General features: G+C 44.6%; 1 protein-coding gene across 6 annotated transcripts in view; it reads left to right on the top strand.

Annotated features, from left to right (window-relative positions):
• The window catches only part of LOC121443897 (terminal uridylyltransferase 7), a 51760-nt gene that overhangs the window by 11124 nt on the left and 17415 nt on the right, over positions 1 to 23221 (top strand). For all 6 annotated transcript variants that reach the window (XM_041645650.1, XM_041645653.1, XM_041645654.1 and 3 more), the window contains exons 7-18: positions 3157 to 3208; positions 4055 to 4124; positions 5092 to 5218; positions 6533 to 6652; positions 9418 to 9570; positions 12412 to 12592; positions 13865 to 14919; positions 15434 to 15584; positions 16873 to 16959; positions 17746 to 17846; positions 19974 to 20031; positions 21971 to 22074. In XM_041645650.1, coding sequence (XP_041501584.1) covers positions 3157 to 3208; positions 4055 to 4124; positions 5092 to 5218; positions 6533 to 6652; positions 9418 to 9570; positions 12412 to 12592; positions 13865 to 14919; positions 15434 to 15584; positions 16873 to 16959; positions 17746 to 17846; positions 19974 to 20031; positions 21971 to 22074 — 2259 coding nt within the window. The remainder of the gene's footprint in view (positions 1 to 3156; positions 3209 to 4054; positions 4125 to 5091; positions 5219 to 6532; positions 6653 to 9417; positions 9571 to 12411; positions 12593 to 13864; positions 14920 to 15433; positions 15585 to 16872; positions 16960 to 17745; positions 17847 to 19973; positions 20032 to 21970; positions 22075 to 23221) is intronic.

Raw genomic sequence — 23221 nt, 5'->3', positions numbered from 1 at the left:
AGCATCAGATCCCCTGGAGCTTGTGAGCCACCTGGTGTGAGTGCTGGGATCTGAACTCTGGTCCTCCAGAAGAAGAAGTGCTTTAACTCCTGAGCCCCTGTCTTTATTTTAAGCTTGTTTTATTGCGGAGAACTTGGCCACATTTGTGTGTATTTTCATTTGGCTGGGCAGACCTGCTTGGTCTTAGAATATCAAGCCAGTTGGTGTCCTTATCTTTTCTGTTCCTCTCAAAATGTACACAGAAGTCACTTTCTTCTTTGTTTTGTCTGTTTTTCGTGACAGGGTTTCTTGAAAGCCTGTCTTAGAACTAGCTCTTGTAGATCAGACTGGCCTTGAACTCACAGAGATCCACCCACCTCTGCCTCCCTGGTGCTGGGATTAAAGGCGTGCACCTGGCAGAAGCCACTTTCTTAATGGAGTGGTGGGTGTTCTTGGGGACATCAGGGGCAAGGCTTTTAGATCTGAGAATTCTCAGGATTTGATTGCTGATGAGCGAGTCCCTAGGGCTCATATGGATTGTGAGGAAATCAGGCCTCACGAAGCCACTTTGTCACCATGTTCCTTTCTAGGACTTTAGCTTTGGCTGGTGTCAGCCTGCTGTGGTGCACAGTGGCATAGGCTTTTCCAGAGAGTGTGCTCTAGACTCTTGGCTGTCTGATGGCAAAAAGTGTAAATTCTTTCCAATGTGACCTGGATGTGAATATATTTTGAGACTTAAAGTGTGGCCGTGACAGCTCTCCCTGAGAATTTTCATTTTTATGTCTTCTGTCTGTCTGCAGCTTCAGAATTTTATTATTTTACTTTACAGATTTTCATGTTTATTTTTCTACAGATCTTTTCTACTTACTTTTGAGGTGTATGGATCTTGCGAGGGTGTGTATGTGTCTATGAATTCAGAAGGTTTAAATTCCCCTCATAAAACCAACCTTTCTATGACAGGAAGGCAGATATTCAAATAGTGTATGTTTGAAAACATGGTCTAGAAACCTAATTAGCGCCTAGTTCCCCTTTTATGTATTATTAATAGTAGTAGTAATAATAATAATAATAATAATAATAAAATAGTGATGGACCTGAGAGATGGCTCAGTGGGTAAAAGTGCTTGACTCCAAGCCTGATGACCGGAGCTCCATGTCTGGTGCCACAAACTGTCCTCTGGCCACATGTATGTATGTCCCCACACATAGGAACAATGCATACATGCAATTTAAAAAATAGGCTTTTTAAAACAACCTCATGATGGAATCCTGTAATCCTAGTACTAGAGAACTGGAGGCAAGAAGATCAGGAGTTCAAGGCTAGCCTCAGACAAAGCAAGCTGGAGGCAAGCATAAAGTGAGGACCACACACACACACACACACACACACACACTCGCAAACTAGCTACGTAAGCCTTCGTTTTGGTAAAATGTGATTCCCAAAGACATGGATAAGTCAGAACTTTAAGCACAGAAAAAACTTAGATTATCCGTTTGCCCACTCTGGTTCCCACTGTCTTTTTCACAACTGGTCTATGCTGTTTGTTAAAAATACAGATTCTGAGACCAGGCATGGTGGCACATGCCTTTGGTCCTAGAGGCAGGTGAGTCTCTGTGAGTATGAGGCCAGCCCAGTCTACATAGTGAAGTTCCAGGTCAGCCAGGGTTACTTAGTAAGACCCTGTCTTTGAAACAACAACCAGATTCTGAGGTTGGATTCCTTGATGGTCTTGCTCATAGTCTCTCATTCCTTGCTGTGCTTGATTCTATAGCTACCTGATTAGGTAACCCATAAATTTTACTTCTTTTTTAAAACTTTATTTTAGAGTGTGTGTGTGTCTGTGTTTGTCTGTCTGTCGTCTTCATGTAGGTATAGGCGCGTGAGTGTAGGTGTGCCTTCAGAGGCCAGAGGTATTAAATTCCCCATAGGAACTGGAGTTACAAGTGGTTGTGAGCTGCCTAATGTGGGTGCTAGGAACTGAACTCAGGTCCTCTGGAAGAGAAGTATGTGCTCTTAACTGCTGAGCCATCTATAGCCCCAATCTTAATAGTTTTTTAAGTTTCAAATTCTACTAAGTGATTTATCAGAGTAAATCCATAGTAGTTATTTTGATCTGGTATCATTGATATAGCAAATTTTCACTAAGTCCCTGTTGCATGTAGGCACTGTGCTAGTTTGTAAAGGACAAAATAAGCCTGGTTCTCTGGCACTTGTAGCTACTCAGGACATACGCTGTTTCTTCAGTGACTGCTGTGCAGAGAAGCAAGACTCAGGGACAAGCTCTGGGAACAGACTTAGCTTCCTCAAAGAGGGCACATTTCCACAGAATTCTGCTTAGCCTGTAGAGACCTGGGCCAGTTGTACAGGATCTTGAAGACCGTGTAGTAAAACTTTGACCTTGACCTAACAACAGTATGATGTTAGCAAGTATTTTAAGAACCTATGAGTTGGGAAGGTGGCTCACACCTGTAATCCCAGCATTCGAGAGGCAGTGGTAGGATTCCTATGAGTTTGAGGCCAGGCTGAGCTGTAGAACAAGACCTGGTCAGAAAAAGGCTAGAGTGACAGCTCAGCTGTTCAGTGTTGATGCTGCTCCCAGAATACCTGTGTTTGCATCCCAGACCTCAAATCAGGTGTTTGCTACTGCCTACACCTGCCTCCTGTTCTGAGGATTTGACACTCTCTTCTGATCTCTTCAGGGACACACACACACACACACACACAAATCTAAAAATAAAACACCTCAAACCAACAACATAAGAAACAAATTTAAATTTAAAGGATCCATTGGAGAATCTTGAAGGGTTTTGGTCCGATGTGGAACAAAGATTAGAGAAAGGGATATTGATATTGGAACGTGTAGCTGTGTATTGCAACAGTGTTTCAGAGTGAGAGGAACATTGTTGCAGTAGAACACCTTCCAACCGCCATTGAGACAGCTAGGGGATCACTACCTCAGGAACGAGTTTCTACATAGTTAGCCAGTCCTTTACCCACACCCATGCCTCCTCATGGACTCTTGGGTGGTTTTACACACAGGCTAATGACTATTCTCTTCACCTGTAGCAATGTGCATTTCTTATTTGGAAAGCAATTTGGGGAACTTCAAACTGTATTATACCAGAAAAACAAAAATATTCAGGGATTATTTCATGTATTCATTCATTTATTTCCTAGATGTCTCAGCCAGATGTCCTCTTACTTGTTCAAGAATGTTTAAAGAACAGTGGTAAGGCCAAATTCTTCCACATTTTGCTTCTGATTTTGTCTTCTGTCTATAAATTTGAATATATCTTACTACCAAACTGCAAGTAGGAATTTCACTTTTAAAAATTACTTACATGGGTAAAATCCAAAGCAAAAATAAAAGTAAACGCCCTTGAATTATTAGCTAGAGTCCAGCTAGCACTCTGCAGGACCAGCAGTCAGCCAGTGGTTAGGTTGACAGCATTCAGGATTAGTGAGCCCTAGACTGAGTGAAAAATTCAAAAATCTGTGGTATTTACTGTTGGGAGTAAACGCATAGTGATCTGCTTCATTGTGTGGTTTAAACCTGCCTTTCAAGTGGTGAATAGGTATGGCCCCATCCCCATTAATGAACTCAAAGACAATTGTTCCCAAATGGGCTCATTGTCTTGTCCAATACAATGTCCCCCTTGGGGCTTATGGCTTTTTCTCAGTAGCTAGGCCTCTTCGGGGATGGTACCTTCCCTTGAGTTAGGTGTTCTTATTCTTTCAGTTTGTTATAAGAGACATTTAAACATTTCATCTTGTTTTAATCGGTACATATTTGACACTATGATTTAGTAGCTTTCGCATCACTTTGTCTTTAGTCTCTGTGCATATTTCTAATTATGTTGTCCACATAGCGTTTAAATGCTGCTTCAACGCTGCAGTCCTGGTCAAACACTAGCTGTGAAAGATTAGGGCATTCTTGGACACAGTGCTCTCTCTTCCTAAGTCACCTGAGGGTGGTTTGTGTAGTGGCCTCAGGCCCCACTGCTCTTGAGCTTTCCCAGTTCTGCATCTCAAAGGTTTGAATTAACCCTCTTGATTGCTTTTCCTCTTTCCTCAGACTCCTTTACTGACGTTGATGCTGACTTCCATGCCCGGGTGCCCGTGGTGGTGTGCAGAGATAAGCAAAGGTCTCATGTCTTTAAGCTATTTTATATGATTTATTGTATTTGGGTTTATTTTGAGATACAGTCTAACAATATGTAGCCCAGGATGGCCTTGAATTACTATGTAACTGAGGATGGCCTCCAGCTTATGGCTGTGTGCTTGCTTCTGTGCTGGGATCACAGGAATGTACCGCTATGCCCAGCTCCTCAGATCACCAGAGTCACAAGTACTTGGTTAAATCTCAGGCTTAACTTGTAAGTTCCTAACCTGGCTGTTACTTGTACTTGCTGGCACCTTCCCTGTCCTTTTATTTTTAGAAGAAAAGGAAAATAAAGTGTTGGAAGTATCTTAACAGATGTCAGCTAACCCGGCCTGATTGAATAGTTGCTTTCTTGTAGCACCTTTGCCATTGTCCTCAGTAGCATTTGTGCATCTGAGCTAGGGATCAGTGTGGGAAGCACAGACACTGCCACTTACCGGCAAATCCCTTTGCCCCTCAGGACACTCTTGTACTACTAGGATGGGCAAAGCAGGCCTTGGATAATACTTCTCTGTTCTTGTGCTCTTTCCAAGATATTTTTAATACTCAAAAATAGCTGCCTTTTTTTTTTTTTTTAAATCCAGTTTTGGGGTTGGTGAGATGCTCAGAGGTTAAGAGCACTGGCTGTTCCTGCAGAGGAGCTGGGTTTGATGACCAGCATCCACTTGGTAGCTTACAGGAACCAGGGATTCCAGTTCCAGGAATCAGAGCCCTCTTCTGACTTTCTAGGGGACCATACATGTGCACGGCACACAATATACTTACATTTAGACAAGACAGTCACATGCATAAAATAAAACTCCCTTTTTTTGAAATCTAGCATCTTAATGAAGCTGCTCATGATTTTATGCTCTTCTTTAGGTTTTATTGTTGGTGTAAATTTGTTGATGTATCCCTATTTAACACAATTTTTTCTCTTTTCCCTCCCATCCTTCTCCTTCCCCCACTAGTGGTCTTCTTTGTAAAGTGAGTGCAGGAAATGAAAATGCTTGTCTGACCACAAAGCACCTAACGGCTCTTGGAAAACTAGAGCCAAGGCTGGTTCCTCTGGTGATTGCATTTAGATACTGGGCAAAGGTAGGATTGGGGGGATTTTGTGTGTGAGTATCTGTTTTGGTTTTGTTTGTTTGGATTTTGTTGGGTTTGTTTGATTGTTTTTGTTTAGTTTTGGCAGCCCTGGCTAGCCTGGAACTCACTACATAATCCAGGCTGTCCCCAAACTTGCAGCTATCCTCCTGTCTCTGCTTCCCGAGTGCTGAAATTACAGATATGTGTCACCGTGCCTGATGTCAGACATGTATTTACAGGCATCAAGAGAGTGGATGTCAGATATTTACTAGAAACTTGAACATACACAGAAGAAAAGCTCGTCATTTCTACTTCAGTGTGACATTATTCCTCAGAAGATAAAATGAATTATAATGCTTATTAAAAATCATATTTGGAGCTAGGCGGTAGTGGTGGCACACACCTTTAATCCCAGCACGCAGGGCACACAGGTGGATCCCTATGAGTTCCAGACTGCCAGGGCTATACAGAGAAACCCTAGCTTGAAAAACCAAAGGAAAAAAAAAGAAAGAAAAGAAAAAAAATCAGATTTGGAACAAACTTGTAGAATATAACCAAAGAAGTTCTATTTTAACTTCTTTATTCTGAGGCATAGTAATATTTGACATAAAGCTTTTTAAAAAAAAAATTATTTATTATGTGTACAGCATTCCTTCCATATGTGCCCACAAGCCAGAAGAGGGCGCCAGGTCTCATTATAGATGGCTGTGAGCCACCATATGGTTGCTGGGAATTGAACTCAGGACCTCTGGAAGAGCAGTCAGTGCTCTTAACCACTGAGCCATCTCTCCAGCCCCTGACATAAAGCTTCTTAGACTATTTTCAGAAACATATTCAGAGACTCCAGAAAGACAAAAGTACTGTAATTGTCCTACAGTTCCGTAGTCTTCTAGATAAGTTGTTGAGTTGCAGTGTCAACATAAGCAGCCCCAAACGAAGATCACATCATGGTGATAAAATGGACGGCTGGCCGGGTGTTAGCACATATCCATAGTCTCAGTGCTAAGGAGGCTGAGACAGGAGCCTGAGCTACTACATACCAAGACCCTGTCTCAGAAAGATAGCCCAGGAATAAAATACCCAGTTAAAAACAGAGGGTTCATAAGCCAAGGCTTTACTGATTCAGGTATAGCCATGCTAGAAGGTTCCACTTCTTAAGTCTGGGATAAACAGGGTTCCCCATTTTTAACTTGGTGAATTGGAAAAACCTTACAGGAGCTGGGGTGTAGCTCAGGACAGAGTTTGCTAGTACAAGTTGGCTATGGGTTTAGTCTCCAGCCACCCCCAAACAAGCGTCACTAATGTGGGTTTGATTTGTTGCAGCTTTGTAGCATCGACCGCCCTGAAGAAGGAGGCCTGCCGCCATACGTGTTTGCTCTGATGGCCGTTTTCTTTCTTCAGCAAAGGAAAGACCCTCTCTTGCCAGTTTATCTAGGATCATGGGTATGACACTTTCTGGTTTTGCCTAATAGTGATCTTATTAAATTACTTCTGAAAAAAAATTTAAACACTTAACCAGATCTGAAGTATCTGATTATTCTACCATACTTTCATTACCGAAATATTAGCGTTTGATTACAACATATCTTTTTAAGAAATACCAAGAAAAACCAAATATCCATGGGGAAAAGGCAAACATTAAGCCCTTGTACTCCCTAGTTACCTCAGAATGGGTCAGACACCTACGGAAAGTCAAAACTGGAATGCTCAGAAGTGAAGTCTTCATAGTAAGAGTTTCTAAGAAAACTAAAACTATAATCTATATCAAGTTTAAAAATTAGGGGCTGGAGCCGGGCGGTGGTGGCGCACGCCTTTAATCCCAGCACTCGGGAGGCAGAGGCAGGCGGATCTCTGTGAGTTCGAGACCAGCCTGGTCTACAAGAGCTAGTTCCAGGACAGGCTCCAAAAAACCACAGAGAAACCCTGTCTCGAAAAACCAAAAAAAGAAAAAATTAGGGGCTGGAGAGATGGCTCAGAGGTTAAGAGCATTGCCTGCTCTACCAAAGGTCCTGAGTTCAATTCCCAGCAACCACATGGTGGCTCACAATCATCTGTAATGGGGTCTGGTGCCCTCTTCTGGCCTGCAGGCACACACACAGACAAAATATTGTATACATAATAAATAAATAAATAAATATTTTTTTTTAAAAAAATAGTAAACATTTTAAGTTCTAAAAATTTTGTTTTCTACAAAACATTAAGGACAGGATAGGCTCCATGGTAGAGCTTTTTCCTGGTCCTACAAAAAAAGAAGAAAATTATGAAGACCAGAAATAATAGCACTGACTTTAAGAACACTGAATGCATGCATCTAACGAAGACACAGTATCACCCTCTGTCTTCCAAAGTGTTTCTGGGAGAATCGTTATAGAGCACTGCTCTCTCCAACCATTCTGGGTGCTGTGTTAGAACAGCAAACCAAACAATGCATGTCATAAACGTGCATACCCACCTGGGTGAGGTCTTTCTCATGCTCTAGTGCATGTCTGTCAGATTGTGGTGTCTTTGAGAAATGAGAGAGGTGGCAAGGGGAGGCCTTTAGAGAAAAGGGGTGGAGTCTGTGGCACTGGGAATAGAAGTGTTAGGAAGGCCAGGAAAAGACTGACTTCTTGGGTAAAGAGGAAAGCAGGACAGGCAGGAGAGCTCTAACTCTTCAGTAGGATTGCTGTCAGCTAAGCCATTGGTTGACAACCAGTAGGTGTACATTCGGGAACAATCCACATCTTAGTGTGTTCGTTAACTTGTTAATTACATGTGATGGTTGTGTTGTCAACTTGACAGAATCTAGAATCACCTGGAAAACAAGCTTCTAGGCATGCTTAGAGGGGTTGTCTTCAACAGGTTGATATGGGTTGAAGGAGAAAGCTACCTTCACTTCCCTGCCATGATCGACTATGAGCTAGAATAAACATGTTGTTACTCACGTTGCTTCTTTCAGTGGTAGGAAAAGTAGCCCAGGCACTATGACTGATGAACCCCACATTGTGTAGGGAGAGAACTGTCCAGCGCTCCATAGTGCCTCTCTGAGCTTAGCACCCCAAACCTTTTCTTCTGCGATGCACTGACATTTTCATTAGTAATGTAAAAAATATACATAAATACTTTTGGACTTAGTAAGAATTTGTGAAATCTAATGTTTTATGGGGTAGTAATTCTGGGAATTAACATGCTACCATCACAAATGCTCTGCCACGGCATCTCCCTAGCCTCTGTATGCATGTGTGGGCATGCATGCATGCAGGCACCTACAGAGGCCAGAGGCATCAGATCCTCTGGAGCTGTAGTTACCGGTGGTTGTGAACTATCACATGGGTGCTAGGAATCAAACCTGTGTACTGGAAGAGAAACCAGTGCTCTCAGACACTGAGCCGTCTCTCCAGCCCTGTTTGGCTTTGAGACAATCTTGCCAAGCTGACCAGACTCTCCTTGAACTCCTGCTTTTCGCTGAGAAGCTTGGACTCCATGTGTGTCCAGGTACACCACCCACCCCCGGAAGACTGTTCTGTAATGAGGGTGGTCTAGATGATAGTTGCATATCCTCACAGTGCTGATAGGAGCAATTCCTGGCCTCCTTTGAAATTTTTTGAACATTGTGCCATTAGCAGATAAATAATAGCACCAGTACTTCGTAACGGGACTCCACTTCTCAGGATGCTGAGGCCTAGAGAGATGCCTCAAAACTCTCAAGGGCATATAGCTAGAGGGAGGCAAGGCTAAAGTGTCAGTTCTACTTTTAGAACCAGCAGCTTCAAATACTTGTTAGGCTATTTTGTTTTCTCCAAGGGTTTTTTTTTGTTTTGGTTTGTTAGTTTCCAGTTTTGTGACAGGTCTTAGACATGCCAGGATACTGAAAACTTAAGCAAAGTCACCATGGCTTTTGCAAATCAAAACCCTGCTCTTTACCCTGAAAAGATACTTAAATTATCAAATCTTAAAGGTAGTTGGTGAACTGATTTTTCTTTATATTTTTGTAATTTTTTTCATTATTGTGTGTAGAAGTCAGAGAACAACTTTCAAGAACCCCCCTACCTTGGGATTGACTTCAGATCGTTAGGCCTTTTACCCACTGACCTATCTTGTCATCCCCAATTTTACGTTCAGTGATCTGTTGTGTGTGTTGAGTTTTTACTCCTATGAATATTTTGATATCCTCTGTATCAGAATTGTTCATACTATATAGTAAGATATGTCTAATTATTTTTTTCTAGATTGAAGAATTCTCATTAAATAAATTAGGGAATTTCAGCCTTAAAGACATTGAGAAAGACTCCGTGGTCTGGGAGTACACCGATGACACCACAGGGGGCGCCAGCACTACAAAAGAGGAGGCCCCCAAAGAGACGCCCAGGAAGACGGGGCAGGTCTGTTCTCCCTGGTGTCGGCTGTGGTGTTCCCGCATCAGTCTGTCCCCAGTCTTGTTTGTCCTCACTCTCTTTTGTTTACGTTGGTTTGGGTTTTAGAAACAGGGTCTTGCTCTGTTTCCCAGGCTGACCCAGGGTAGTCTGGAGTTTGTGGCAGTCTTCCAGCCTCAGCCTCTCAAAGCTGCCAGATGTGGCTTTATCGTGACTGGTTCATTGTACCTAGGAGTGGGTCTCACTACAAACGCCGTTTCTCTGCATGATTGTAATATGTTTTGATCTTCTTCATTCCTCTGCTACCATTTCTTGGTCCACCTGTCCCCTACTACTGTTCCTTCTCTGTATCCCGAGTAGACCCCTTTTTACTGACCTACCTTATTCTGCTCTTCTGCTCTGCATATGAGACAAAATGGGATTCCCATATTTGTGAGACTGGCTTATTTTAGTGTGATAATCTCTAATTCCATATATTTTCATGCCAACAACATAATTTCCTTTTTATGGACAAATAAGATCTCATGTCATTTAGAGAGACCTATTGTTTTCATCCATGTGGGTTTTAGACTGACTCCATAGCATGACCTGTGTGAGTACTGCACTGGCAAACATGGGTGTGCAGCTTCTCTATAGTAAGCTGACTTTGAGTGTAGGTCTGGGTCATATGGTTGGCCCCGTTTATTTCTTTTTTTTTTTTTTACCCCCGTTTATTTCTTAAGGAGCTCACGTATTTATATATTAGATCATGACTGTTTCATTTCCTTGTCTATTCCGCCTCTTGAATAAACAAGTGATGAGAAAGGTTGAAAAATTGACATCATGAATCCATTTATTTATATGGCTTCTTCTATGTGCAGAGACCTTTTAAAGATACTGAGTAGAAGAATCCTTTGATATAAGATGACTGTACTAGCCATAAAATACTTCTAAGACTGGGGTTTGTGGTTCTAAGCCCAGTGTATACTAAAAGGTCATGTCACTCCTCTAGTCCATGGTTTATAGAACAGTGGTGAGCTGTGGACTTGTTTGTGGGCAGCAGCCTAGGCTCTTTTGTCTAGCTCTGCCTTCCCAGCTGTGTCCTTAGGTCCCTTAACTCTCCCGTGCCCCGGCTTCCTCCCCACAAGGGATCTCGGTGCTGGGGATGTAGTGCGGTTGGCAGCACTATGCTGCTCCTGTTTGGAGAGGAACGCTCTCTATGGAAAGAAAGGTTAATGCCAGTGGTGTAGACACTTCACATCTTCTAAGCTCCTTGCTATGAAGCTTTGAAGGCTTAAGTGAGAGACTTAAAAATCCTTCATGAGAGACAAATGGCTGTGGATAAAGAGGTACAATTCAGCAAGGCTCTCAGGCTTTTTTTGTCCTCAGGTACAATGTGTGGTACTTAGACCATGCCCGTTCCAGTCAGGAATCGCAGCATGGCCTTTCATGATTGGCAGAATCTATGTGCCTGAGGGTTACTAATTAATGTAGTATCACACTGCTTATTTTGAAGCGTGGTATTAGAAATGTGATTGTAGACAAATTTACATATTATATATTGAAAATGTTTTATTCGTTGTGTAGTAGAGAAAAATGTGAACCCACTGTTATGTGTCCATTTAATGCTTCATTTTAAAACTGATATTTTGAGAGGTTAAGCATCCTCTAGAATATCCTTAACTTCAGAGCAGTGGCATGCTTAGCCTCTCCTGACTCTTCCTGCTAAGCAGTGTCACCAACCAATCATGGACGCGCCTTTCAGGTCCTTCTTGTAGCACTTGGGCGTTGAACTAAGTTACCTCTAAAGAGCATCTTACAGTGTGACGTGTTTCCGTGACGTTTGCATTCTTCCAAAGATAGCTCCTGAGAAAGAGTGCGAGAGTAGCCACATCTGCCAGCTGCTTTCCCTCGCTGCTGATTTAATCCTCATCGCTGTCCTGTGTTATAGGTGTACCATCCCTTCTCTGCAGATAAAGATAGCGACCATTTTTTGAACACTGTCTGCCAGGCACTGTGCTAAGCCCTTTACAGACACTATCTCACTCAGTCTTCCCAACAACCCTATGAGGTGGGTACTGCTATCCCCATTTTCCAGATGAGGAATTCAAGTCTTAGACAGGCTGTAGACCTCGACCAAGGTCATCACAGCTAGTATCTGGCAGAGTGTGGGTTTTAAACTAGACTTGTCACACAGCCAGTTCTCCTAGAGTGGAGAAAGTAAGTTGCAGAGTAGCTAAGAGCTGTGCGCTGGCAGTCACGGTGGGACTTTCCCCTGCTCCCTTCCATCCTAGGTCCTATGGACTTTGATTTTGTCATGTATGTTGTTTGACTTGTCAGAGTCTGTGATGACACACATGTGTCAGTTTCTGATATTAATGTTATCTGACTTAAGATGCAGTGCCACTTGGCAGATAGGGTGAGTTCCTTCCTCCTCCCCTGCCTCAGCAGTACCCCACCTGCACAGGTGCCTCTGCCAGCAGCAGCAGCAGCAGCAGCAGGAGGCCTTTCCTGAGCACACCTGCAGCCTTCCTCGGGGGGCCTCACACCTAGTGCTGTCCGCTCCTGTGGTGACATTCTGGGGACAATGGCTGAGTGTTAACACACTCGAACCCCAGGGTGCAGGGCTGTTCGCCTCTGACCAAATAGAACTTACAAAGATTAACTAGATGGACTGTCCAGCTCACAGAACTCACAAAGATTACCTAGATGGACTGTCCAGCTCACAGAACTCACAAAGATTACCTAGATGGACTGTCCAGCTCATGCTTTTCTGAAGTCTTCAGATTTTTCACTTAAGTTTGAGTGATCTCTGACTTTTCAGGCTGAGCTGGCATCTAAATTAACCTCTGTGTTCTTTATCATCCATAGGTGCCATTGACATTTAATATAAAACACCAGCCTTCAGTGCCAGTTGGGCAGCTCTGGGTGGAATTGCTGCGGTTCTATGCTTTAGAGTTTAATCTGGCTGATTTAGTGATCAGTATTCGCGTCAAAGAATTGATATCCCGGGAATCAAAGGACTGGCCCAAAAAGCGCATCGCTATTGAAGGTAATAATGTTCGGTTACTTTTTACATGGTGCCAACCAACAGCCCACTTTTATCACATTTCTCTTTACAGTTGCCGCCAGAGGTAGGCCTGGTCTGAAGGTAAAATAACACTAGGCCCCTGCATGCACTGCACTGGGTTGAGGGACCAAGGGCTTACCCTAAGGTACAGTGTTTTAATTAGCAAGTGACTGGTTAAAGGTGCCTGAGTCCCTGCTTTGTAAGGTGTGTAGGAACGTAGCTCTCTCAGTGTCCCTGTGGTTTTTACCGTTCTCCTCACTGTCCTCACTTCTACATCTCAGGAATTCCTTTTGAGGATTAGTTTACCAAGATGAGTAAAATATTTTTCTCGTGAAAAGCATTGTTCTTAATGTTGGTTGACTCCAGTGGAGGGAACAGAGAGTTATTTTTGAAGCAGAAAACAGCAGCTTCGTCATGACCATGTTCTAGTGAAGGCTGTCACTTTGCAGAGTCAGCCAGACAGTGATGTCCTGTTGGTGTCACTGAATGGATGAACTCCTCTCAGCTTTGCAGAGTCAGGAGGTTGGAACCGTCTAGAAATCTTAGCTCTCCTCCTTTAAGCTAAGAGCAACAGCAAAACTCCTACACGGAAATCTTGGTTTTGCTTGATTTTTTTTTCAAGCTTTATGTTGCGTAAGGTTTTTTTCTTTTTGCATAAATTCTATGTGCAGTCTTAGGGAATCTCACATTTTAAACCCTCCCCTGCAGTTTCTGTGGCTCAGCTCTTCTGGCCAATTGCCTAACCTGCTGGAGTTCTAGGGGAGGAGAAAAGATTGAGAGAAGTGGTGTCTCCTCCTGGTGCCTCCCTCTCGCCCCTGAAACTCAGGCCAGCCACTTCAGTGATGGGGCCTCCCAGGGCGGAAGAGTGGAGGTAAGCTCGACACACTGCAAGGCTGGCTGAGCAGGGTGCAGAGCGCTCGGTCACAAAGCCTGTCGGGAAGTCTGAGTTCCCCAGAAGAGTAGTGATATCTTTCCTCCCTCCAGTCACTGAGCAGCTAGGGAAGGGAACCAGTTCCCGGGGTTCTCTGCGGAGAGCAGGAGACTCAGAGCATTGCTTTCAGCTCTTAAACTGCCGCCCTCACTCCCACCCAAGTTGGTTTTAAATGTACTAAAGCATGTAAGGTGCATGATCCATTTTACTGTTGTTACCTGCGTTACCTTTTAAAGTCTAGTTCTAAGCATGGTGAAATAAAAGAGTATGAAGTGGTGGCTTTCTCTTTTTTTTTCTCTCTCTCTTTTTCCCCCCTGTTACAGACCCCTATTCTGTTAAAAGAAATGTGGCAAGGACCCTGAATAACCAACCCGTGTTTGAGTACATACTTCATTGTTTGAGGACAACATACAAATATTTTGCTCTTCCACATAGAGTCACAAAACCCAACCTCACAAAGCCTCCTAGTCCCGTTACCCATGTTTCAGACCCAGATAAAGGAGCAAGGAATTGTGGCCCGAAGCTCCAAGCTACAGAAACTGATAAACCGGGGAAAGCAGCTGTGGCCCAAGGTCCTGGTGTGCCCACCTCAGAAGCCTGCAAGGTACAACCGCTTATTCTTAAAAGTACCCCTGAGCAGTTGGGAAGCCCACCAAAGGAGATACACCAGACAGAGGTCCATTGCGAGGGCTGTGAGGATGCCATGGCACAGCATCGAGAAACAGAAAGTGGCAACGAGAAAGTCAGAAGGAAGGCTGGGCGTCTTTGGAGCAGTGATGATCACAGCTTAAGCTGCAGCAAGCATCCAGAACTTCAGAACTGTGGCGGCCTGTGTGGTCTCCAGGCAGACAACACTCTGGAGTTAGTCGGGCTCCGGAGCCCTGGAGCCAAGGAGCGGGACAGCTGCGCCTCCTTGGATGACAAGGCTGACGTAAATGAAGGACAAACAGACGGCGCTGATGAACTGGAGGAGTCTCTGAACTGCTTTTCCCCGCGAGTCCAGGGCCAGGCCTCAGCAGTCATGCACTTCGATGATGACGACGATGACGAGGAGGAGGAGGAGGAAGAGGAGGAAGAGGAGGAGCCCAGGCTCAGCATGAACCACACAGAAGATGAGGAGGGGGTTGTTAGTGAACATCAGGAGGACAACAGGCACACTGGGTCGGGTGAGGAGGATGTCCTCTCTGAAGAGGATGACTTGGCTGAGCCTGCTAAGAGCAAAGATCTCGACGAGTGTGGAGAACCCATGGATGGGACTTTACTCATAGACCTAAGCAGAATAAGTCTTAACGAGAAAAGCTTTCCTGAGGAAAATTCACCCAGGGACCAGTCTGACTTCTTCTATGAATTTAGAAAACTGGCCTTCACCAAAGGCAAGGTAATGGTCGCTGGTGGTCTTAGATCTGGGGACTCTGGATAATTCTAATGAATACTGTTACTGGTGTTCTTCTATTACACCTACCCATTTATCTCCTGCAAGGAAGAGGCGTGTGTGCCGTTTGCCTGCATGTGGCAGTCAGTTCTCTCCTTCACTGTGTGGGTCCTAGGAATTGAGGTTGGGTCACCAGGCTTGGCTGCAGGCTCCGTTTACCAGCTGAGCTGTTTGTCAGCCTGGTTTCCATGTCTGTGCACTAGAACGGCAGCTTCCCATGTGGTTGTGGTTTCACACTTTCTGATCCATTTCACACCACTTGATTCATGTCCCTCCTTTAGAAGTGCATAGGACACAGACAGTTCACATTTCTCCTGACGTCACCAGCACCACGTCCCATCTTTCAGGCCATTTGGAGTAGCTTAAATTAGGGTATATGTGTAGTTAATTTTTTTTCTAGCACCCTTTATTTAGCAAAGATTCTCACTCACACTTGCTCTGGTTTTCCATATCCCTGCAGTCTCCCACAGTAGTGTGTAGCTTGTGTAAACGAGAAGGCCATCTAAAGAAGGACTGTCCTGAGGACTTCAAGAGAATCCAACTGGACCCTCTGCCACCACTGACACCCAAGTTCTCAAATATCTTAGACCAAGTTTGCATCCAGTGTTACAGTAAGTCTTCTGTGTTCCCCTGATGTGCCCTGTCAGCCTTGCAGGTAGTCCTTTGAGAATCCATACTGTGTTGTGGTCATGTTCACTGACCACTCCTCCCCAACTCCTGCATCCACTCCCCACCTCTCACTGATCCAGTCTGTGCTTCCCATAGACTCCTCCTGTGGGGCCATCCACTGGATTCACATCCATAAAGAAAGCTACCTCTCCTTCTCCCAGACGCCACCGGCTGTCAGCTCCTCAGTTAGCGTGAGGGCTACTTAGCCCGTCCATGCTGGAATATTGACTGCTTTGGTCTGATGTTCTGGAGCCTCGGGCTCTCCCTTCTCTGGGATGGTCCCAGAGCCTTGAGGGAAAGAACACTTCAGCGAACACTAATGAACTGCCCTCGTGCAAACTCTTTAAGGAACAGTCGTTTGGGGAAGCACTGGTATCGAGAGGTCTCGGTTTCTATTTCCACAAGAAGCCGGCTGCTGCTTAGACTGGATGTACTCAGTACTCCACATGGACATTTTAAGGAGCTTCCCCTATGGCCCTCTCTGTAACTGAAGCTGCCACTGAACTCGCTGACCTCCTGCCTTTGCCTTCAGGGTACTAGGATTATAGGCAAGGCTATCATGCCCAGCTTAATCCTGCCTTCCCTCTCTGATACGGTTTCATCATGTTATTGAATTCTTGGATTCATGCAATCCTCCTCCGCCTTAACCTCCCAAATACCCAGAATTGTCCAGCTGTCAATGGCATTTTCATTTTGTTAAACTTTTTCAGATAGTAAAAAAGAAAACCAGGCTCCCAGTTAAAAACAAAACAGCCCACAGACATTTCTGATGGAATTCTAGAGAATTCTATCAGCTCACAGACATTTCTGATGGAATTCTAGAGGATTCTATCAACACAGACATTTCTGATGGAATTCTAGAGGATTCTATCCACTCAGATTTTGAGCCCCGTCCCAGTTAGCTTCTGTCTCGAGGGCAGTTCTCGGGGATAGACTTCCTGAGGCAGGGTCTCCCTGAGTGGCCCTGGCTGCTGTGGACCCTGAAGTGACCCTCTTATCTCCCTCCCTCCGCTTGGCATTACATCTGTGTCCCACAGGCCTAGCTTGACAGATGTTGTTCGTCTGCTTTTTATTGCTAGAACTGTCTGCTGAGAAGGCATCAAATCTAGTTTTTGAAGCTTGTAAGTTTTCTTTTTTCAAAACTATCTTTTCAGGTTTTCTAGCAGTGTCAACTCTTTCTCCTCTTTTCAACCACTCCCCACTCATCTGTGTCTGTTTGTTTCCAAACAGAGGATTTTTCTCCAACCCTTGTAGACGATCAGGCTCGCGAACATATCCGGCAAAATCTAGAAAGTTTCATAAAACAGGACTTTCCAGGTGAGTAGCTTTTTATGTTTAGGAAAGGAGAGGTGATGAACGATCACGTGTATCACAGGCACATTAACTGCAGCAGCCACGGGAAGACCTATGGTAGCCAGGGGCAGAGGTGAGGTAGTCTGTGTGTCTAGGGTGGGCTTTGGTCCACCACATGTGGTTTACAACAGTGCAGATCACCCAGCACACGTGAGGGCAGTCAGTCCCACGTCTTTCCAGGGGCTAGAGAGCTGGCTTAGCCGTCAGGAGCACATGCTGCTCTTGCAGACCGACTTCAGGGGATCTGGCACCGCTGGTCTCTGCAAATGTGACTAGAGTGTGTAGACACACACAGAGGGGCACACTGCAAGCATTGCTCTTACCGTAATAAATGCTCCACATTTTTCCTTGAAACATCCTTGCATTTTGGTATAAAGTGGTATCCACTAATCTTTCATGTCATATACAGCATGTGTTTTTAAGTAAACTGAGGGAATCATTAAGAATAAATGTGTAGTTAAAAAGACATTGGGGCTGGCGAGACGGCTCAACAGATAAATGACCTTCATGTCAAGCTGATGCCCTGAGTTCAGGACCCACATGGTGGAAGGAAAAACCAGCTCCTACGTATTGTTCTCTGCCTTCCAGATGCGCACACAGACACAGTAAATAACTAAATAAATGTCATGAAAACATTTAAAGACTTTAACTATGAGATAGGATAGTTAGCAATTGGTATTTTGGATTCATTAAAACAACAATTAAATGTACTCAGGTAATGAGCTATTACTTGTCATCTGTCCCTAACAGGAACTAAGTTGAGCTTGTTTGGCTCCTCCAAAAATGGATTTGGGTTCAAACAGAGTGACCTTGACGTCTGTATGACAATTAACGGACATGAAACTGCTGAGGTACGGTTGCCACGTGAACACACATGCGCTGTGAACATGTGGTTAGCGCCGTCCTCACTGGCAGAATTGTGAGGCATCTGGAATGTGCCGGGGCATTCCACATGCAGTGCACCACACAGCACAGCCTCTGACACCTGCACTGGCCCACTTGGAGGGGATGTGAAGAGTAGAAAGCTCTGGCTGGGCATGGGTGGTGCACACCTGTGATCCCAGCACCTGGGAGCCTGATGAAGGAGGACTGCTAGAAGTTCAAGGTCAGCCTGGGCTGTATAGCAAAAAAAACAGAAAGAAAGAAAAAAAAGCAGAGCACGCACATTGGCTAGATAGCTTTGAAGGGGCTTTCCCGCATAGCACAGATCATTCTGGATGCTGTGGAACCAGATCGCCTTCCGCCTTCACCAGTACCCGTTTGCTTAGCCACTACACCAGCACACCCATCCTCCTAGAGTTGCCTGTGGTGTTGGTTTGCTTATACATGGTGAGTACTGACTTTATAGTACAGGACCTAGATTTGAGACAGAGTTGGTCTTATCAGTACGAAACGTGTATTTTGGTAGGCAGTAATAATTTCTGTTCCCCCTGTTGACTTGGATTGTGTGTCCAGAGACAGCACAGTATACCTCTTATTCTGAAATACAGCTTAGAGCCTGGTTTGTTGTTGTTGACTCCCCCCTCCTTTAGAAGATGGGAGTCTACTGTCTAGTTCAGGCTAGCCTGGATCCTCCTGCCTCGGTCTCTGTCCTGGGGTTTCGTCCTGTGCCTTGGTGCCACTCTGACAGCCTATTTTCACTGTTTTATTAGCACCCTGCCACACCCAGTCCTGTTTGTGCTCTTTCTCTGATCACAGTCTGAGAAGTGCCTTAGCATGCCAGGCAGGAAACAGTGGTGGCATAGATGCTGCTGCACTGCTGCTGCTCAGGAGCTTTGTCCATCTCTTTGTTCTGAGTCTGCATTCCAGGGTGTCTCTGACTCCAGGAAAATAGCCCAAAGTAGATCTGCCTGGAGTTTGGTGCTGGTGTGAAGGGAGATTAGGTCTACCATATGGACTCACCCGCTGTGTCTCCTCAATGTTGACTGTCATTAATGTGTTTTAGACACTACTTTTGACAGTATTTCTGAAGCCCTAAGTATGTCGTAGTGTCTGTATAACCAGAAGAACTCACACAGACAGGACCACAAGGCACAGTGGTGTGTGCTTGCATCCCACAGACAGGAAGGCCTTGAATCTGAGATCAGCCGGGGCTGCATAGAGGGACTTGGTCTGGAAAACAACACAAACGTGAAGTATGACTTGGCCAGAATACCATCCAGATTACTGTATGACTTTAATCTTGACTAGTCCCACAGGGGACTAGTGACCTGAACTCGCTGTCCACAGCAAGCCATCAGTTCTCAGTTAAACTGTGTGCGGATGGGCAGCATGAATGAGACAAAGTCCAGGAGCCCTCATGCATATCCACACCTAAGGTACTCTTCCTAAGACCTTTCTCTAAGTTCTGGTTTGGGTTTTTGTTGTACATCCAAAAGAAATTAAGACATGTTTAGAGGTTTGCATATCTTTAGGGTGTTTTGTGTGTATAATAATTGACACTCCACTGAAAGGGACATAAAAACCATCTGAAACTGATGAGACAGCTCAGCAGGTTAAAAGTTCGTCAGCGCCAACTCTGATGATTCAAGTTCAGTGCCTGAATCCCACAGTGGAAAAAGAAGCTGACTCTTGAAAAGTTGTTTTCTGACATGCATGCTCTCAGTCACACATGTAAAGTCCTGGCATTTGTGTGCACACAAATAAAAGTCAGAAGGAAAATGGTTTGAAATGCCCCTCCCTGTCTCTGAAGGGGATAGAAACTGTCACAGTACAGGACCTTGCCTCCTGCTTGCTGCTTTGCTTTGGGTCTGACCTAGAACCGCACACAAGCTAGAGAAGCACTCTAGCACTAAGTTCCTTCCCCTGAGTCTTACTAAGTTACCCAGGCTGGCTTTGAACTTACTATGCAGCCCAGACAGCCCTATAATTGTTGACTGTCTTATCTCAGTCTCCCAAGTAGCTAAGATTACAGGTATGTGCCAGCAGACCAGCTTGTTTTCTGATTTGGCTTCCTTTTTTTTGTGCCTTTGCTGCAGGGGTTAGACTGTGTACGAACTATCGAGGAGCTGGCCAGAGTCCTCAGAAAGCATTCAGGTAACTTGAAATTTTTTAAAAGTCCTTTTTTTCTTTTGTATTATATATACTTAGAATTTATTCGTCCAATGAGAAAGTATGCCTTCTCATTTGTAAATATATGTAATGTTAGTATCATTAAAATATTCTATAGTCTAATATGGAAGAGAACTGGTAGTAATGCCTGCGTGGGTGATGCTAATTATCTTGTTTTGGTCAAAACATATTCAAGGCAGGTGAGGGATTTAGGTCATTTTGCCTTACATGTGAATCCAACTGTAGACATATGGTAAAGAGCATACAGACCTCGTGAACTGACTCTGCTTCCCCTCTGCACAACAAACTGAACTGTAAACAAGATGCTTAACATAGCTTGATTCTCATCACAGCTCTAGAACACTGTTGTAGGTAGTTTCCAATAGAGCAATAGAATATGTAATGACATACAAACCAGAAATGCTCTTGGGGGGCAGCTGTGGACCCAAATAGTGAAAGTCTATGTTTGTTTGCTCGCTTGTCTGTTGGTGGGATAGAGTCTGAGGCCTTGATTATCAGAGGCAAGCACTCTACCAACCACTGCAGTCCAATATTAGCGCTGTCTTAAACATGTAACCCAGGCTAGCCTCAAACTCACTCTGGGATTATGGATATGCACCATCATGCCTGGCTGTTTGCTGGGTGGAGTGCTTAGTTGATTAATTGGTTAGTTTTGGTTGAGTTTGTTTGGGAGGAGTTCTTGTTTTTGAGACAGGGTCTAATATAGCCTTGAACAAAACTCTTGCCTCAGCCTCCTGACTGCCTAGGATTGCAGGTGCAAGCCACCACACTTGACACAATACTTTCTTTAAACATTAATTTAATCTCTTAAACTTGTGTTCTAATAGTAAGGAATGAGGGTGAGCCACATGGCCCCTGTTCTTGTGGACACACTCATGGGTGTGCACACACATAAAGATACAATTTCCTATGTATATTGAGAAGATACTTTCTTCAAGTAAGAGTCCATCTCTAGTGATTAGTTTTGTTTGGATTCTCAGATTATGCAAAGAAACCAAAGTTCCTAGATTTGACAGTTTTTAATTTTCAGGACTGAGTTGGACTTTGACAATGACTGTAAACTCACCCTTGCTTGCTCTCAGTCTTCTGATCACCTGGGTTGAGGTAGACTGTCCTGTCCTAAGCATCCTCAGTGTATATTTTGTAAGACAAACCCATGTTCAGTGGTTGTCATTAGGACAGAAATGACTCTGTAGAGTCATTTCTATAGAGGGGTCACCCTGCCTCTATCCCTGTGCCTCTGGTTGTTCACCAGGAACTTGGTTCAACTCTGTGGTCCATGATTCTCCAGTACTTACGTCCGCTTGTTGACTGCTTTGTCCTCAAGGACAATTCTGCTCAGTTTCCTCCTGTCTCTTAGAACACATTTTCCTTCCCCTCAAGTCCATTTTCCAGTCTACATAGTGCCACGGAAGGGCCCTGAAGCCTTTTTGTGCCACTTTCCTTGACAGGTAAATGCCCTCCACTCCCCTACTTCAGCGTTCCAAAGTGTAGCTCTACTGAAAGTCATTCCTTCCTTTCCAGCTGTTGTTTCTAGCTCTGTGGTGATGACTGTGTCAAGCATGGACACAGTAATCAGATGGACAGGGTAGTGGGACTCATGAATGCAAGCTCCAGTAGCTCCTCTGTGGAAACGCCCCCCCTCCCCCCGCCAGGACGCACACACTTGCAGCTTCTCATGGGTCAGTTGGTTTGTGAAGGACAGTGGACTTTTTGGTTCTTGTGATTCAAATATCAGTGTGTTTAATAGATGAAGTCAGTTAGTTATTCATAGCAAACATTGTTGATTAGTTATGATGAATTCAGTGGGGCAGCTCAAGTCAGGTTTTGTTTATCATGGAGCCACCAGCATGAGAATCGCCTCTGCCCGGTGTGTGTAATCCTATGTCTTACTCCCTCTTAGGCCTGAGGAACATCCTGCCCATCACAACAGCCAAGGTGCCCATTGTGAAGTTCTTCCATCTAAGAAGTGGTCTAGAGGTCGACATCAGCTTGTATAACACACTGGTAAGATTCCTAGGGTTCGGCCAGCCTAGCTTGCTTTCTCATTTTTTTAAAGAGTCTCAAAGACTAACCTACCCCAGTCTGACCTCTCACTTGACGTGTAGTAAACCTCCTAGTTTGGTTCCTTCTTGAGTACTTTTTTTAAAGCTTCCTGTTTGCTTGCTTCCTCCCATCCAGCCTTTGTTTTTGCAGGGGCTGGGAGTGGGGGGTTGTGACAGGGTTTCAAGGTGCTAAGGCTAGCCATGACCTTGAATTTCTGGTCTTCCTGGCTCCACCCCACAAGTACTAAGATTACAAACAGACATTACCATGCCTGGTGTTTCAGGCATTTTCTATAGAGAGATCAAGAGGAATGAGTGTCTCTTTAAAAATAAGTAAATCAGTGAAATGAGAAATTCGTTTCATCTTCCTTACCCCATCTGTTTGGCTGCTCGGCCTTAACCCCAGTAGCTAAGGCAGCTCTCTGCCCTTGTTTTCCTCTGTCTCTGGGAATTATTTGGGTGCTTGATGTGTGTCTTGTAATATTCTGCGGGTGGGCTGTGAAGAATTCAGTAGCTACTCATATCCACACGAGCTGAGGGTGGAGCTCAGTAGTAGGGTGTTTGCCTACACTCCTTCCATCCCTACCCTGTTGTCAGGGAGTTGGTCAAATGCTCATCAGTTTCAGTGTGAGAGTTGTTTGCATGTGTGCACGTGTATGTGTGCATCAGAGAGAGAGAGAGAGCGCGCACATAAGCCCAAGAGAAGATGCACTTCAGATGAGGTCAGAATAGCACGTTTGTCTCCCTGGCTTGAACTTGACTGTGATTTGGTTTGTGTGCTGTGTCCCTTCTCGTTGGCCTCAACATGGCTGCTCCCAGACCCAGTGGGGCCTGAAAGCATTTGTCTCAAATGATGCCACAGGGAAAGGGAAAGTCTTACATCTGCTTAGAGGAAATCCATCTTCTGAGTGCTAGGATGTCAGGCCTATGTCACACTGTTAGTATTCAGACATCTGTACTGTCCTGACCTTGGGGTGTGCGTCCTCAGCTGTAGCCACTAAGAGCACCACCTGTGCACAGTAGCTGCATTCTCTCTTCAGAGGACCTACCCACCTGCCGTCTCTGTCTCTTTCTCTCTCTTTTCTGCGCTCTTCTCTTCTGCCACTCCT

Source organism: Microtus oregoni, unplaced genomic scaffold (genome assembly GCF_018167655.1).
Source record: "Microtus oregoni isolate MIOR12 unplaced genomic scaffold, Mior012 000114F_ref0000099, whole genome shotgun sequence".
NCBI lineage: Eukaryota > Metazoa > Chordata > Mammalia > Rodentia > Cricetidae > Microtus > Microtus oregoni.
This window is presented reverse-complemented; position numbering and strand designations above follow the sequence as displayed.